A 14,825-nucleotide genomic window follows, 5' to 3' on the forward strand; every position below is an offset into this window, starting at 1 on the left:
TTGGACACTCCCAGGCATGGGGCAGCCACAGCTTCTCTGGGCACCCTGTGCCAGGCCCTCAGCACCCTCACAGGGAAGGATTTCTTCCTAACATCTAATCTAAATCTCTCCTATTTTAGTTTAAAACCATTCACCCCTTGTCCTATCACTGTCTGCCCATGTAAAAAGTCTTTCTTGTTCTTGTACAAGCCCCTCCCAGAGACCTCCAGTTCAAACCAGCTCAGCTGCTGCCCCCTTGCCCCATTTTTTCTGCTGCCCTTGCACAGCCCTGAGGCACATGAGAGCCAAGCCCCAGCAGCACCGAACACCAGGGGGATCTGCTGCCCTTCCATCCTCATCCTAGGGGAGAGCCCAGAGGCTGCTCCCAGTGCATCCCAGGGAGAAGCAGGCCAGCACAGGGGATTCACTGGCCCCACTATAGCAGTGTCCCAGAGCTGGGTTCTGGAGCAGCTTTTGGCCAGGTCCAAGCAAAATCAGGATTTTTGGATTCAGAGGCTGGACCAGAGTCAGGGAGAAAGCTGGGGCTCCAAGCTGATACTCACATGTCCAGGCAGTGGCATTGGGTCCCAGTGCAGTGTAGGGCCCAGCTGTGGCACTGAGCCCCAGCCAGTAGTGAGTGCCAGGGTGCAGATGCTGGAAGGTGTATCTGCTGAGGCCCCTCCTGGCTGACAGGCTCATGCTGACCTTTTGGGTGAGGAGGTTGTGGAGCTCCAGGTGGAGCCAGGCAGCCCCTGCAGCACCTGCCCAGGAGGCGATGAGGGTGGTGCTGGAACCTGGTCTGAGCCTCAGCTGGGTGGGGATGGAGGGAGCTGAGGGGAAGAGCAGGACACAGCAAGGGTCAGCACTGGGGCTGGTGGTCCCTGGAGCCTTCTCTCTCCCTCTGCGCCCACAGCTGCTCTCTATGGCATTGGGGGGAAGGTCTGGTAGGGGTCCTACTGAGGGATGTCTCTCCTGTGCCCCCTCGCACACAGGTTGGAGGTCCCTCCACATTGCCATGTTCTTTCAGGCTGCAGGGCAGAGGGGTGGCAGACTGGGTACTGCAGCATTCCCACAGCTCTCAGCAGCCAAGAGATCCAGGATCCTCAGACTGCCCCTCTTTGTTGGGAACAGGCAAATCCAAGCCATGGGTGCTGCAAGGCAGGCCCAAGTGCAAAGTTTTCCCCTTGGCCCAGGCACTCAGCTCACAGTGGAGACATGAAACACTCCAGCTGTTCCCCGCCATTCATAAGCTCCCCATCCCAAGCCTGGAGACCTCCTCCCCTTGCCAGCCTGGCACATGTGCTACATCCTTCCTGCCAAACCCTTCCTAGCACCCCTCCCTCCTTGGGCACCCATCACTCCCTACCTGTCCACTGGTGGGCACTGGTGCTGGCCTGGCTGGGCCCAGCCAGTGTGCTGACCTTCAGGGCATACTCACTGCCCGCCAGGAGCCCCTCGAAGAGGAAGGTGGAGGTGCTGGGCAGGAGGGACACGTTCCTCACCAGGCTCTGGGAATGGCTGTGCCACAGTGCCAGGCTGTAGCCGTCCCTCTGGCCGTGCCCATGTGCCCAGGCTGCGTGCAGCGAGGAGGAGCTGCTGCTGCTCAGAGTCAGGTTACGGACAGGTGAGGGACCTGCATGGGACAGGAACAGACACTGCTGGCTGCTTCTGCCAGAGCCTGAGCTGGCAAGCTGCTTACAGGCTGGTGGAACTCGCCTTTGCCCGGGGAGGTGCTGCCAGGCAGTCTCACAGGACCCAGTCACAGAATCCTGGAAGGGTTTGGGCTGGAAGGGACCTTAAAGCTCATCCAGTCCCACCCCCCTCATCAGCCTGAGGGCAGAGCAGAGAGTGGGCTGGGGCAATGGTGCAATAGTGGGTTCTGGGAGGGCTGCCCTCACTGTTTTGACCTGCCAGAGGCTCCTGGATTCCTTGGCTGTACTTGCACAGCACCCACCATGTTGGGAACATCCACCAGGATGAAGTGATCAGCTGCTACCACATCCTATCCTTGACAACAATCAAGAGCACCAAAAATCCATTTCATAGAACCGCAGAACTGTGGAATGGTTTGGGTTGGAAAGGACCTTGAAGCTCATTCATTCTCCCTTCCACTATTCCAGCCCTCCAGCCTGCCCAACCTGGCCTTGGACACTCCCAGGGATGGGGCAGCCTGTGCAGAGACACCTTCCACTGGCTGATCTAAACATCTCCTCTGCCAGTTTAAAACTCTTCCCTCTTGTCCTGCCACCATCTGCCCATGTAAATAGCCTCTATTTCTCCATTTTCAAATCCCCTCTAGGTACTAAAAGGCATTTAAAGGTCACCCTGGAGCCTTCTCCTCTCCAGGCTGAACAACCCCAGCTCTCTCAGCCTGTCTCCAGAGCAGAGGGGCTCCAGCAGGGATTCCCCAAGCACAGCCCCATGACCTCCCTGATCACTCACCAGCCTCCTACGGGCTGTGTGGGCTGCAGCATCCCCTTGGATCAGTCTCAGCAGTTCCTCTGAATGGAGCAGGGAGGCTTGGTCAGACCCAACACATAAAGGTGAAGCCATCATCACCTGGAAGCTCACCTGCTGACAGGTCCTCTGTTCCTGCTGGCCCTGTGGGTCCTGCCACCTGCCTTTCTGTGACAACCAGCTTCTGCTTCTGCCACTGCTGCCTGACACCAGCCCTTCCATTGCCCAATCTCCTCCCTCCAGCTCTACTCTCCTTTGCTAAGTTTTCCACCTTCACCTGCACTAATTTACTCAAGGATCTTCTGGAGAGATGCAGCCAAGTGCTGCCATCCCCACCTGAGATGTAGAACCAGCCCTGCCCCCTTCTCCAGCTCTTGACACAGAGCAAGGCCTGGGGGTGAGCAGTGATTGACAGAGATGTGCCAAAATTGTGGAGCAGATGCTCCTTCCTTGTAGCTATTTCTAGACTTCCAGGCATGACATTTTCCATCCTTCAGCTCTCTGTGGGCCACATCATGGGCTGGTCCATCATTACCTCCATTATTCTAGGAGGAGAAGACACAGCATGAGCCCAGCCCATACAAGGCACAGGGGCTGGACCCTTCCTCCACAAGGATGAGGGAATGACCCCTTAGACTCTGGGGACCCATGAAAGACCCTAATTCTTGTGAAAGTGAGGAAAAGCCCAACCTAAGACTCTGGGGACCCAGGAAGAATCCTAGTTCTTGTGAAAGTGAGGAAAAGCCCAACCTCCCACAAACTAGTAGGACTCCAAACAGCACAACAATCCCTGCAAGGGCACTGAGGAGGTCCTGGGAAGCCCTTACTTGTCTGTGCTGTGATGGTCTGGCTGGTGGTGTCCATGCAGGCCAGCGTGGCTGTCACCTCGATCTCGTAGTGTGTGCCAGGAGTCAGCCCATGGAACCAGAAGCTGGTGGTGTTGGGTCCAGCAGAGCCATTCTGCAGCAGCATGCCTGACCCCAGCGGGGACAGGGCAAGGAAATATCCCATGGCACCTCCCTCTGGCTCATCCCAGGACACAAGGAGGGAGTCTGAGCGGTCATGGTCACTCACACTGACATTCAGGAGGGTGCCTGCAGAGGCAAATCCAAAACTCTCAGCAGGGATTGGTGGTGTTGGGTGCCAGCCTGCAGGGCCAGCTCCCAGCCACCACCCCTTGCTGGGGTACACCATCACCCTGACCCCAAGGGCTCTGACCAGCCTTTGGGAAACACAAGAACGTTCAGAAACCTTCATGGACTCAGGTCAAAGGAAGCTGTCAAAGAGATGCTCCTAAGCATGGAGCATCTGCTCCACTGGAGAAAGACCAGAAGGCTTCAGTCACCATGGGTTTCATCCAGAGAGTCCTGGTTTAAGGCAGAGAAGTTCCCTGGCTGGTTATAATCCACTGCTCATCACCTTTGTTGGCCTGAACCCCACAAAAAGATGTTGAAGGCTCTGGGTCCACCATGAAAAGGCAAGACAGGGGGCAGGATGGATATGGCAGCGGGACCATTATGCTCCCTGCAACAGTCTCCGCCTCTGTGTGGGCTCTGACAGAGGAGGGGCAAAAGCTGCTTTGGGGGCATCCAGACAATGAGTCACCCCATCCTGCCCAGTTCAGAGGTGACATGGGAGGAGTGGGACACTGCATGCATGGAGGAAATGTGGGAGCAGAGTGGCCCCAGCCTCTGCTGAGGTGTGTCCTTGCCCTGGCTGTGCTGCACCAGTGAGGACAGTGCACTGGGGCTGTGACATCCCAATGGAGGGTCTGGGGACAGGGAAGTGGCATACAGGGCTTGGCCTAATTGATGGGTCAGTGGCTAAAACTGCTATTGAACTCCTGCCCTTGGAGCTGCTCAGGAGTCACCCATAAAACATGAGCCAAGCAGAGCCTGTCTGTCAGGCCCAAGCTGGTGGTGTGACCAGGGCAGGGTCCATCTCTGCCACACAATGTCTCCAGCAGATTGGTACACACCCCCATCCTCAGCCTTGCTGTCAGTCATGGAACCATTTAGGTTGGAAAAGCCCTTTAAGACATTGGGTCCAACTGCTCCCCCAGCACTGCCAAGTCCAGCACTAACCCAAGTCCCCAGGTGCCACATCCATGACCTTTCTATGGCACTCAGCCTTTGGAAGATGCCAGAACAGCTCTAGCGCTAATAAGACATTTGTGAAATAATTAGCACTTAAAATTTATGGTGTGCAACATGTTATGACATGCTTACATAGGGTCTGGCACAGTGAGACAGCAGGAATCAAGGACAATGACTGCCCCAGAGGCCTGCCATCCTTTACACAGCCAGGGAGGAGCAGTGTGGGGTGAGCCCAGAGCAGGGACACCTTTGGCACTGCTCAGGAGCTGTGTGTGTCTTTCCCACAGCTGAAAACTTTCAGAACTATGTGCAACTTCTGTTCCATGCAATGCTGTGGTTTGGAGCCTGCTTGCGAAGGCAAAAGGACCAGAGGACATCAGATGGACATGAACAGGTGCACATAGTGCCATCCCTGAGAAGTTCAAGTGCATATTTAGGATCAGCCAGCTCAGGAAGGGTAACATTTAGCTAACTAAATGTAGCTGGGTGCCATGGGTGAGGTGTCTATACCTGGGCCAGCTGCCCTGGGCTACTCTTGCTATCAGCAGACACCCAGAGCACCAGGCAGAGCTGACCTGAAGGCAACCCACAGCTCACTGTCCTGCCTGGCATCAGGCAGGGATGGTTTGTTACTGCAAGCTCTTTCTTATCTGATGAAGGTGTGAGTTCCCAGCCCATGTTTCTCTGCTTCTCTTGTGTTTCCAGCAGCTTCATCACCTGCCTCCCCCTGTCACCTTCCTCACATCTGCAGCACAAATGTGCCTAAAATGGGCCAGAGGCCTGCGACACCAGCATTGCTCATGTTCCCACTAACCACGCCACAGACAGGACATCCAGATACACCTCATACTCTGACAGGTGCCTGTGGATCATCCAGGTGATTTCTCACTGGCACAGGCTAATGCCATGAGGACACTGTGCTGGCTCCAGGCCTACAGCAGCCATGGGGCTGCTTTACAGATTCTGATCCTACCCAGGCAACTCCAAGGCTCTGAGCAGGGCACCTACGGCTATGCTGAGCAGGGCACTTAAGGCTGTGCTGCCACTGAGCCCAGGTGGTGCTCTGTGGAAGCAGAGAGCTCTGTCTATCTCTCACAGTGCACCCATACAGTTGGTTGCTGGAGAAGGATGAGACTGACTGTCCCGCTTCCCTGTAGCCTGTAGTTAGTCTAAAGCAGAATATTTACTCTTAACTCCAAGAGTCCTGGTCCAGCACATCTGCTCATCTCACCCTTCCAGGCATGAGACCATCTTGCCCTCCTCAGCCTAGGAACCTCCTTGCTGTGACTCACCTCTTTCACCACGTGCATCCTGGCCCTGGGGGACTGCATGGGCTGTGTGGTTGCATCCCTCGCCCTGGGGGATTGAAAGTGTCAAGTGAGAGAGGGGCAGGAAGAGCTGAGACCAACACCTGGGAGAGGTGCCCTGTGCCAGGCACAGCTCCCACCCTGACATGGCATCTGTGGGCTGTGACCCCTTTTCCTAGGAGAGCTTCTCAGACTCCCTCAGCCAAGGCAAAGAGACAGACTTGGCAGATGCAGCTTGTGGGCTGCCCTGGCCTTTTGCATGGGTCCTGGGGCTGCAGACAACACGGGGCCATGACCACAGGGGAGAAGGCCAACAAACCAGCCAGGGCACAGGAGAAGTTCTGCAGAGAGAGGGAGGGACTGAGCTCTGGACAGGGCCTGGCAATCTCCTTCCTTCTATAGGCACACCTCCTTCCCACCATCAAGGGAAGGGAGGGACCACAGACCTCAGTCCAGCTGCCACCCCCAACGGGCAGAACAGAATCCCCGAAGCCCCTGGCACCCTCCCCTGAAATCCGTTCTCTCACAGCCTGCTCCCAGCAGGGTGTGCCCGGCTTTGGACTGGCGTCAGTTCCCCCCACGTTGAAGGAAATGTCTCCTGCCCACTCCCTGTCCTGCAACAAGCCACAGCAGAACCATCGTATTCCTGGCGTTCTTTTCCCTCGGCTCTGCGGGCAGACTCGTGTCGGCTCCCCACCGATCGCGGCGCTTTTGGCAGAGGAGAGCGAAGCGGCTGAGGACCCTGGGAACAGCAGCCGAGCCAGTGCCGGGCGAGGAGCCGCGCAGCCACAGCAACAGGGACACGCCGCCGTCCCAGGCAGCGGGCCCAGGTCCCGGGGGCGAGGGGCAGCGGGGGAAGCGCCGCTCGGGATGGCGAAGCCGCTGATGTGGCGCAGCTGCACGGCCAGAGAGAGGCACCCGCAGCCCGAGCCTTTGGCCGGCGGGGCAGCCCCTGCGGCAGCGCGCTGGCAGCCGAGAGCCGCGGAGCCAAAAGGGGTTGGGGAGTCGAGCGCTTACCTGTGCCAGGGTCTCTGGGAGCCGCGACACGCACAGCACCAGCAGCGGCAGCAGCAGTGACCTCATGGGGACCTGATGGCAGCAGATCAGAGGGATGACAAAATTGGGGTGGGGGGGCAGTTTCTCAGCAGCGGCTGTCCCCAGCCAGCCCCTTGTCCCACGGCAGCCAGGAACCGTGTCCCCGCATGCTTTCCGAGCGCGGGTGACAAGATGACATCAATGGGGACTGGCCAGCGCGTGGCACCTCGGCCGAGCCCGCTGGCCCTGGGCGGGGGAAGAGCTCGCCTCCAGCCTGGGAGAAGCCCAGCGGGGGCGGCTGCCTCTCGCTGGGCGCATTTGCTGTTGTGGCCGCAGGTCCGTGTCCTCTGCTGTGACTCCGCAGCTGGCCCGGGGAGAGTGGCTGCGGGCTGCGGGCAGAGCTGCCGGCCGGGGTGGGAGGCTCTGCTGGCCCGGCTCTCGGGGGACCTCGCTGCGGGCAGGAGCCCGCTCTGGCATCAGCAGGAGCTCCGGGAGCTGGAGCGGGAAGGGCGGGAGGAGCGGGAGGGGAGGAGACGGGACTGGACTGATGGCGGCTCCAGGCTGGGAGGGCGCGCCCCAACCAAACCCAGCGCGGGGAGGGAGGGAAGGAGGGCGCAGCGGTGGGCTGGGGTGCTGGAGGGAGACGGGGCGGGAGTGTGGAGCGAGGAGTGCTGTGCACCCTCTGCTCTCTCTATGCCGCACCTCCGGGCACCCTTCCGCTCGGTGTGCTCTAATTCCTGCGCAGGTGCGTCTGGGGAGGGGGGTTTGGGTACGCCGAGGGCAGGGATGGGGGTGTTTCTGTGCCGTGCCCATGGCACCGCGGCCCGCAGGCTACGGCGGGGGCAGTGCGCACTCTGAGAGGCTCCTGGCGTGGCATCTCGCGGGCACAGAGGTGCCCAAACCACGCTTTGCCCGTCTGAGGGGCGGCTAAAGCGAGCTGTGCCGGGTGGGAGGGCGCTGTACTTCGGGGGTTGCCCCGGGGACCAGGCTGTGCCCCGGGCTGCGTGCAGGGCGGTGCTCTGCGGTGTCTGTGCAATGCGTGGCAGAATGCCAGCTCTCATTCAGAGCAGAGATGCCATTGGCTTCACATCAGCGCTGGGGATCTGGGACAGTGCTGGAAGAGGTTCAGTGATGCATCAGTCCGGAAGCCAGAACAGCTTTTGTGGCCGTGGGAGTCTATCCCAGTGGCCAGCACGGCCACCTATGGGGGCTATTCAAGCTCTGGTCATTACTGTAAGCCACTGAGCTGTCAGAGTAGGACACATCCCCCACCTGTCTTCTAGACACCAGAATCCTTCAACAGAAAACTCAGAAGTTTGTCAGGTGGGACCTGTGACAGACAGAACAACCCCCAAGGACAAGGACACGGGAAAGCTCCAGCTCTTGCATGCAGTTAAGAAGAGAGGGGACACAGGGGACCTGGTCTAGGATGCATCTCCAACCCCAGGTCCTTCCCCAATCCTTCTGACAGCCCCCAGGCTGATGGAGCCAGCTGGAAAAGGGGACAGGGAACATGAATCCCCCTCCCTTTGCATGGGCAACAGTGAATTTCCCAGGTCCCAGCCAAATGGGACTGGTGCCAGGAGTCCAGGTCCGTGATCACAGTCACGTCTCTGCAGAGGTCCCTGCCTGGACTGGGCTGAGGAAAAAGGAGCCCTGGCCCTGCAGCTCAGCCCAGCAGTGAGGGCCTGTTTTTCACTTCTGCCTAGGACTCAGAAGTTCCCTCAGCAGAAAGGTACAGCTCTACCACCAGAGCCTCTTCGTGCCACTCTGTCTCCAGACCCCATCCCCTGCACCCTGAACACAGAGATCAGGGTGGGAGCAGAAGGCAATGCCTTGGCTCCAGCACAGGCAAGATTTTTAACCTTTAATGCCCACAGCTCCAAGGGCTGAATGCCAACAATGCCATGGGTGCATCTGCTCAAGTGATGGATGCCCAGGGTAACAGCTGTGGCTCTTAGAGATCCCCTGATAAGCCTTGGGACTGAGATCCACCAGCACCTGGGGTGATGAGACTGACCCATCGACCAGTGCCACAACCAGTTCTGGGGATACCCATTCCTGCTTCTGGGCACCGGCTTGATGGGCACTGGCCACTCCCCATTTAGTGCAAGGTGAGTGCTCACAGGGACTGGGGTGAGGTCCTCTAACCCCTGAGATGGAGTACCTCCCCAGAAATGAGACAGGGGGAGATTTGGGCCTGATTGCTGCCATCTCCAGTGGGCTGGGGACTGTTTTTAAAGGCCCCTTTCCAGACCTGGGCAGCTGCAGCCAGCTGGGAGGCTGGAGCTCCTTGCTGCAGGGAGGGTTTGCCAGGTTTACCCGGGGGCCCAGGCAGGATCAAGGAGGTTACAGCTGGCTGCTCCCCAAACATGTTTGCAAAGGGGCTTTCACTGCATGTCCCCTCACAGGTCCATTGTGGGGTGCGGGCTGCCAGCACAGGTGACCACGCTGTGGATGGGGAGTGGGAGGCTGTTTGCTGCCATGAGCAGCCTGGAGGGCCACCTGGAGGGTGGCTGGGATAGAGGCAGTGCGAGCAGTGCTGGAGACTCTGGTATCCCTGGAGTGTGGCAGGTGATGGAAGAGCTGAATTCGAGGAGCCACCAGCTGATGAAGCAGGGACTGGAGGTAAGGATGGAGGGCCTTGCTGGGCTGAGAATTGTGATCCAGGGGCGTGGGATAGGAGGCACCTTAGATTTTGAAGGAAAATCCTGGAAAAAGATGTTACATGCCCCAGTGTCAAAGGCAGTGTCCCTGCAGTGGTGGCATGAAGAGGAGGGTTTCCCTAGAGTCAAGGTGAGGCTCCTGCAGCTTCAAAGCATACCAAAGAGCAGTTCCAGGCCAGCAAGAGGACAAAGCCCACCACTGGGACACTCCAGCTAGGAGTGCCTGCCTGGCCCTGCTGGAGAGAATCCGAGTCCATGCATGGTTACTACACCTGCCTGGGCTCCGCCTTGGTGCCCCTGCTCCAGCCTCTGCAAAGCCAGCCAGCTCCAGCTTCAGCACCAACCTCTGCTGCTGTAGCCCTGCATGGGGCCACCATTCCCCCCTGAGGGAGTCTCTCTGGACAGTGGCTTGCCCAAGGAACAAGGGGTCTGTTCTACCTGTTCTGGTTTCTGAGCTGGGCAGCCAAGCAGGGATTTCTGGAACACAGTGTTCCCTTGGATCTTGCTGCCATATTGTGCCACTGCCCGTGTCTCCCCGACCAGGAGGAGAGATAACCTCACTTGGCTCGAAGATGGGCTTGGAGGATGCCTTGCTGCCCACCAAGATGGGATTGGCCTCTGAGCATGGACCAGGAGACATCCCAGCAGCTTTCAGAGCCTCTGCATGTCCTGGTGGCACAGCAAACTGTCACCCCCTGCCATGGGGACATGTGTGTATACCAGCCCCTCTTATTTAATCTCGGGTCCCAATGGCTGTGCTCCCTCAGCTCAGGGAGTTTGGGCTGTGGCTGCAGTGGAAACAGCCCAAAGCACTGCTGGGAGCCAAGCTGAGGCCCTGTCCCTGGCACTGCAGGGTTCAGCAGCCTCCCCATGGGACAGAAGCTGCTCATCCTGTGCCAGCCCTGCCTTCCCCACAGCCACCTCAGTGACACTGTGCCACCTCAGGTAGGGACACAGAGAGAGAGACAGCCTTCCTTCAGCTGGGAATGCTGGATCTCCCCTCCAGTCCCCCCTGACCATGAAGCCTTCAGCTGTGCCAAACCTAAAGACAACTGCAGAAGTTTCTCCACCCAGCAGCTGGAACCAGGCCTGGAAACTCAGGGGCTGCCGAGTCATCACATTTTCCGCAAAGCAGCAAACGCTACTGCAAGGGGCAGGGGGAGGGGGACACCCCGCAGCCCGGGGGGATGAGGATGCCCCCCCTGCCCGGGATGGCTGCAGGGCTCAGCCCACCAGGGCTGGGAGGGGACAGGGGCTGTGCCTGTCTGCCACAGCCACCGCCTCTGGCAAGGGGCAGAGCCCCAGCTTGGGACTGACTGCTCATGCCCTGTCGCCCCGGGTACATCATCCAGGAGCAGAGTTGGGAAAGGGGACCCCCGACAGCGTGCCTGTCATTGTGGTGTCCGGTCTTGCTTGAGGTGAGGAACAATAGCCTCAGTGCAGTGCAAAGGCCCTGCCTGGCAAAGGCTCCGGGCTGTCCTCCCGAGCTGAGCCAACACCAGAGCAGAGCAGGGCCCACCCACATTGCTCTCCGTGCACTGGCCTCCTCTCCAGGTGCCAGGGGCATGGAGCTGGCAGCATTGGGTTTGTCCCTGCTAAGGCATCTCCTGAGTTGAGCACGGTCATGCACACCTGGAGGAGTCAAGGCCTCCCTGGGAAGCACCTGCTGGGGTGAGGATGGGCAGGGTGGACAGCAGAGTGCCCACCTCACCTAAGGGTCCCAGCTGTGTCACAGGGTCTGTGTGAGGTGACAGAGGCAGGTGATGCTCCCAAGGCTGGCCATGGGCAGAGCCTTGGAGGGCCCCTGCCAAGGGACAGCATGTGGCCGAGCACACTCCCCCAGGGGCTCAAACTGTCACTCAGAGGGCACAGCCATGACCTGGTGCTGTGGGCAATGCTGGCACTGCACAGAGGAGCCTCTACTGCTGTCTGGACATGCCCTGATATCTCTGTGAGAGCTCTGCCATCCCTCCCTGGGCAGGATTCTGTGCATCCAGCCTGGCACCATACAACAACATATGCCCAGGGGGCTCATGATACGTGGTTCTAATGCCCCTGGGACTGGGCTGGGAACAGCTCTGGGGCTCCTGTCCTGCCTCAGGCCAGCACCAGCCCTTTGGTCCCTGTCCCTCAGTCCCTCCCAATGCCCACCAGCATTGTGAACTGCCCCAGGCCACAGTTTCTCCCCTCTGCTACTCTGAGGTGCTGAGTGCTGCCCAGGGCTGCAACGGAGGAACAAGAGGAACAGGCTGCTCCCAGGGCAGAACCTGCAGAGGATGCAGGTGCCAATGGGACCTCTCGCTTTCCAAAGTTCACACGCCATGGTTCTCCAACCCTAAACCCTAGAGCACTGAGATGCTCCTTCTCCAACCCCTGGCAAGCGTTTAATCATTCCCACATGGAGCCCTGCCAGCACTGCTGCCGCCTCCTGACCCATGCTTTGATACCTTGGAGCTCTTCCCATTTTGCAGAGGCGGGAGGGCAGGCACGCAGTGGGGGATGTCACCCCTCCTCAGGGCAGGGCACAGCCACGCTGTCCAGGCTGAGGGGCAGCCATGAGTGGCAGGACTGACTCTGTCACCATCACCTGGGTGATGCTCTTGGCTCCCCACACTCGCTGCTGCAGCCCTGGCAGCTGAGCCGGGATGCCTGCGGGTGCGAGCCAGGTGCCTTGCAGAGCTGGGAGCGCAGGGCTGCGGTGACTCAGAGCGCGCCCAAAGCCGGCAGAGCCGGGCAGACCTGCTCTGCACCCCTGGGGCGTGGGTGCCGCCCCTGGGGCTGAGCAGGCTCTGCTTCCCCTGGCCAGGCAACAGGCACTCACAGGGGAGAGCTGAGAGCAGCCTGGATAGTGCCGGTCCCAGACCTACTGCATGGTAGTGCTGGGGCAGCACCTGGCTCCAAAATCACCTAAACCATTGCCAACAGCCTGTGGAATCCTGTGGGGGTCTGCTCCCACCCTGTGATGCAGTGCCAGCACAGGCTGGCAGCAAGGGTGCCCGATGGTGCAAGGATGCCATGCACACAGAGTTGAGAAGTAGCCATGAGCGGCTCCCAGTGTGCCAGGCTCTGTTCCCAGCTCAGCCGTGCTCAGAGGTTGCCCATCCCCTGCTGCCCCCTGAGTCTGTGGCACCAGGTTTGCCTGCACCGTGCCAGGGCGCAGGAGGTCCCACACTCCTTTCCCTGGTGCACACATCCTGGCTTTGACCAGGTGTCTGGGAAAAGGGAGGGGGACAAGGAATGGGACCCGTACCTCACCTGGAGGGTGTCCCTGGTGTGGTCCACAGCCTGTTCCTGCGCGCTGGCGCGTGCGGTGTCAACTTGGCACGCTCACACTCACTCGTTTACTCTGCTGGTGCGCGGCCCTGACGTTCAAGTCTGGGCTGGACCGGCGGGAAGGCCCGCCTGGGCTCGCCCAGCTCTCAGCTGCAGGATGCTGGGGAGGAGGGATCAGCTGGTCAGGGATGTCTCCCATGGCCCCTTGAGGGCAAGGGTCTGCACCCCAGGGGCAGGAGCTGTGTGCCAACACTGCAGGATGGGCATGGCTCACTCCTCCCTGCACCTTACCAGAGTTTGTCCCACATGCTGTGGTTTCAGCCAGGTGCTGGGGATCTTGGTCATGCTGAGCATCCCCTCATGCTGCTGCTGCAAAGAGGATCAGGGAGAGCCCCAGGACAGTGATGAAGTCAGCACAGGCATCCAGCCCATGCACCAGCCCTGAGGGTGTCTGTGGTTTGTGACTGCCAAAGGCTTTCCTGCCCAGAGCCCCTTCAGACCAGGCACCATCCCAGAGTAAAGGCATTCTGACCCCTCAGTTGCTCGTGAGGAGAGATGGGGAGGAGCTGGTGCATTGGCTCAGGAGGTGCAGAGCATTCCAAGAGCTTATCCAGAATGGCACTTATCCTCACCCTGGTGAAAGGGGGGCAGCTAGTCCCTGGGGACAAGGAGAAGGGTCTAGCCAGGGCGTTTGGAGCAGAGCTGAGAGCAGGTCCCAAGGCACTCCTCCTCCCATCTTGGTGGATGCGGCAGGAGGAGGTGCAATAGCCCCGGCACTGTGTGTGTGGACTCGTCTCCTCCAGTCCCAGCTGTGGGCAAGGTCTGCACCTCACAGGTCCCATCTCCTTGGCAGAGGCAGGCAGGATGAACCCAGCTTAGCCTCACATGGGAGCAGTGGGTTCCTTCAGGCTGTGCAGCCCATGGTGGAGGAGTTCTGCACCCAACCCTTGCCAGTGCCACAAAGGAGGCTCCCACATTTCAGCTGCCACTCAAGGTATTCAGCCTTCCCCCAAAGGGCACCCATCCCCACCTCATCTGGGCTAAGATTTCTGCAGACAGGGAGAGGGACAGCAACAGAAAGCCCCGGACACTGCTGCCACACTCCACAGTGATGTGAAAACCCAGCCTCCAAATTTGGAAAGCAGCTCAGTTTCCAAATATTGCCATGAGCTGAAAATCCCAAGTCAAAACTAAACCAGCCCCAGCCTCCAGTTCAAAGTTTCCTGTATAAAAACAAACCTACAGACAGCTGCATTTGCACACAAAAGGTTTTGTTTTCAGGAGGAAGGTTTCTTTTTCAGAGAAGTAAACACAAAGCCTGCCCATCTTTCATGTCACAGGGTAGGAAGGAGATCTGCCTAGCAGCTCAGGTCACAGGCAGGGCATTGTCCCATCTTAGTGCGTGGCTGCTTTTCTCTCCTTTGTGCCCTAGCCTGTGCCAGTGCCAACACCCATGCCCCCACCAATGCCACCACCACCACCATATCCAGTGGCAAGCCCTGGACTGAGGCTTTTTATACCCGTTCCTGTGGCTGTGACACCTCTGAGTGTCCCAGGGCATGGGGACTGGCCTTGGCACTGCAGCAGTGCTGGGAAGCTGCCACGTGGCACCCGGGGGTGCTCCTGTCCCTGCAGTGTGGCTGCAGCCCTGGCAGTGCATGCTTATGCAGCTCCTCAACTTCTCCTGGCATCTCCTGCAGCTCCTGAAGACAAACACGAGTCCATCCTGAAGAATGTTAGCAGTGCCTGGTGCTTTCTGCATCCAGCCCCCAGCACAAGCACAGGAGGAGCTGGGGGATCCCTTCAGGGTTCTACTCCCCCAGCCCAGCTGCAGGGAGCCCCAGCACCACCCTCCTCAGGCTGAGGCACGTTTGGGGCTGGCACAGCCTGGCTGCTCCCCAGGGCGCTGCTGTGGGCAGCCACACATCCCAGCGGTAGCTGCTGCTTGGGACACATCTTGGCCACAGGCACAGCTCCCACAGCCACTGGTTGCCAAAGGCTCTGCTGGCACA

The 14,825-nt window shown here is 59.2% G+C and overlaps 1 protein-coding gene across 6 annotated transcripts in view; it reads right to left on the minus strand.

Annotated features, from left to right (window-relative positions):
- The window catches only part of LOC103822435 (receptor-type tyrosine-protein phosphatase V-like), a 48,193-nt gene extending 35,240 nt beyond the window's left edge, over positions 1–12,953 (minus strand). For 2 of the 6 annotated variants that reach the window (XR_007780125.1, XM_050985110.1), the window contains exons 1-6: positions 12,791–12,930; positions 6,857–6,928; positions 5,825–5,888; positions 3,264–3,530; positions 1,346–1,612; positions 543–809 (exon numbers count right to left, since the gene is read on the minus strand). Coding sequence is in view for 5 of the 6 variants with exons in the window: in XM_050985110.1 (XP_050841067.1) it covers positions 543–809; positions 1,346–1,612; positions 3,264–3,530; positions 5,825–5,888; positions 6,857–6,922 (931 nt within the window). In the remaining variant the exon portion in view is untranslated. Of the gene's footprint in view, positions 1–542; positions 810–1,345; positions 1,613–3,263; positions 3,531–5,824; positions 5,889–6,856; positions 7,608–12,790 lie in introns of those variants that run through there. The other 4 variants (XM_050985109.1, XM_050985107.1, XM_050985108.1 and 1 more) reach the window with 3 other exon arrangements.
- Between the last annotated feature and the right edge of the window lie 1,872 nt (positions 12,954–14,825).

The sequence above is a fragment of the Serinus canaria genome, chromosome 26, assembly GCF_022539315.1.
Source record: "Serinus canaria isolate serCan28SL12 chromosome 26, serCan2020, whole genome shotgun sequence".
In the NCBI taxonomy this organism is placed as follows: Eukaryota; Metazoa; Chordata; class Aves; order Passeriformes; family Fringillidae; genus Serinus; species Serinus canaria.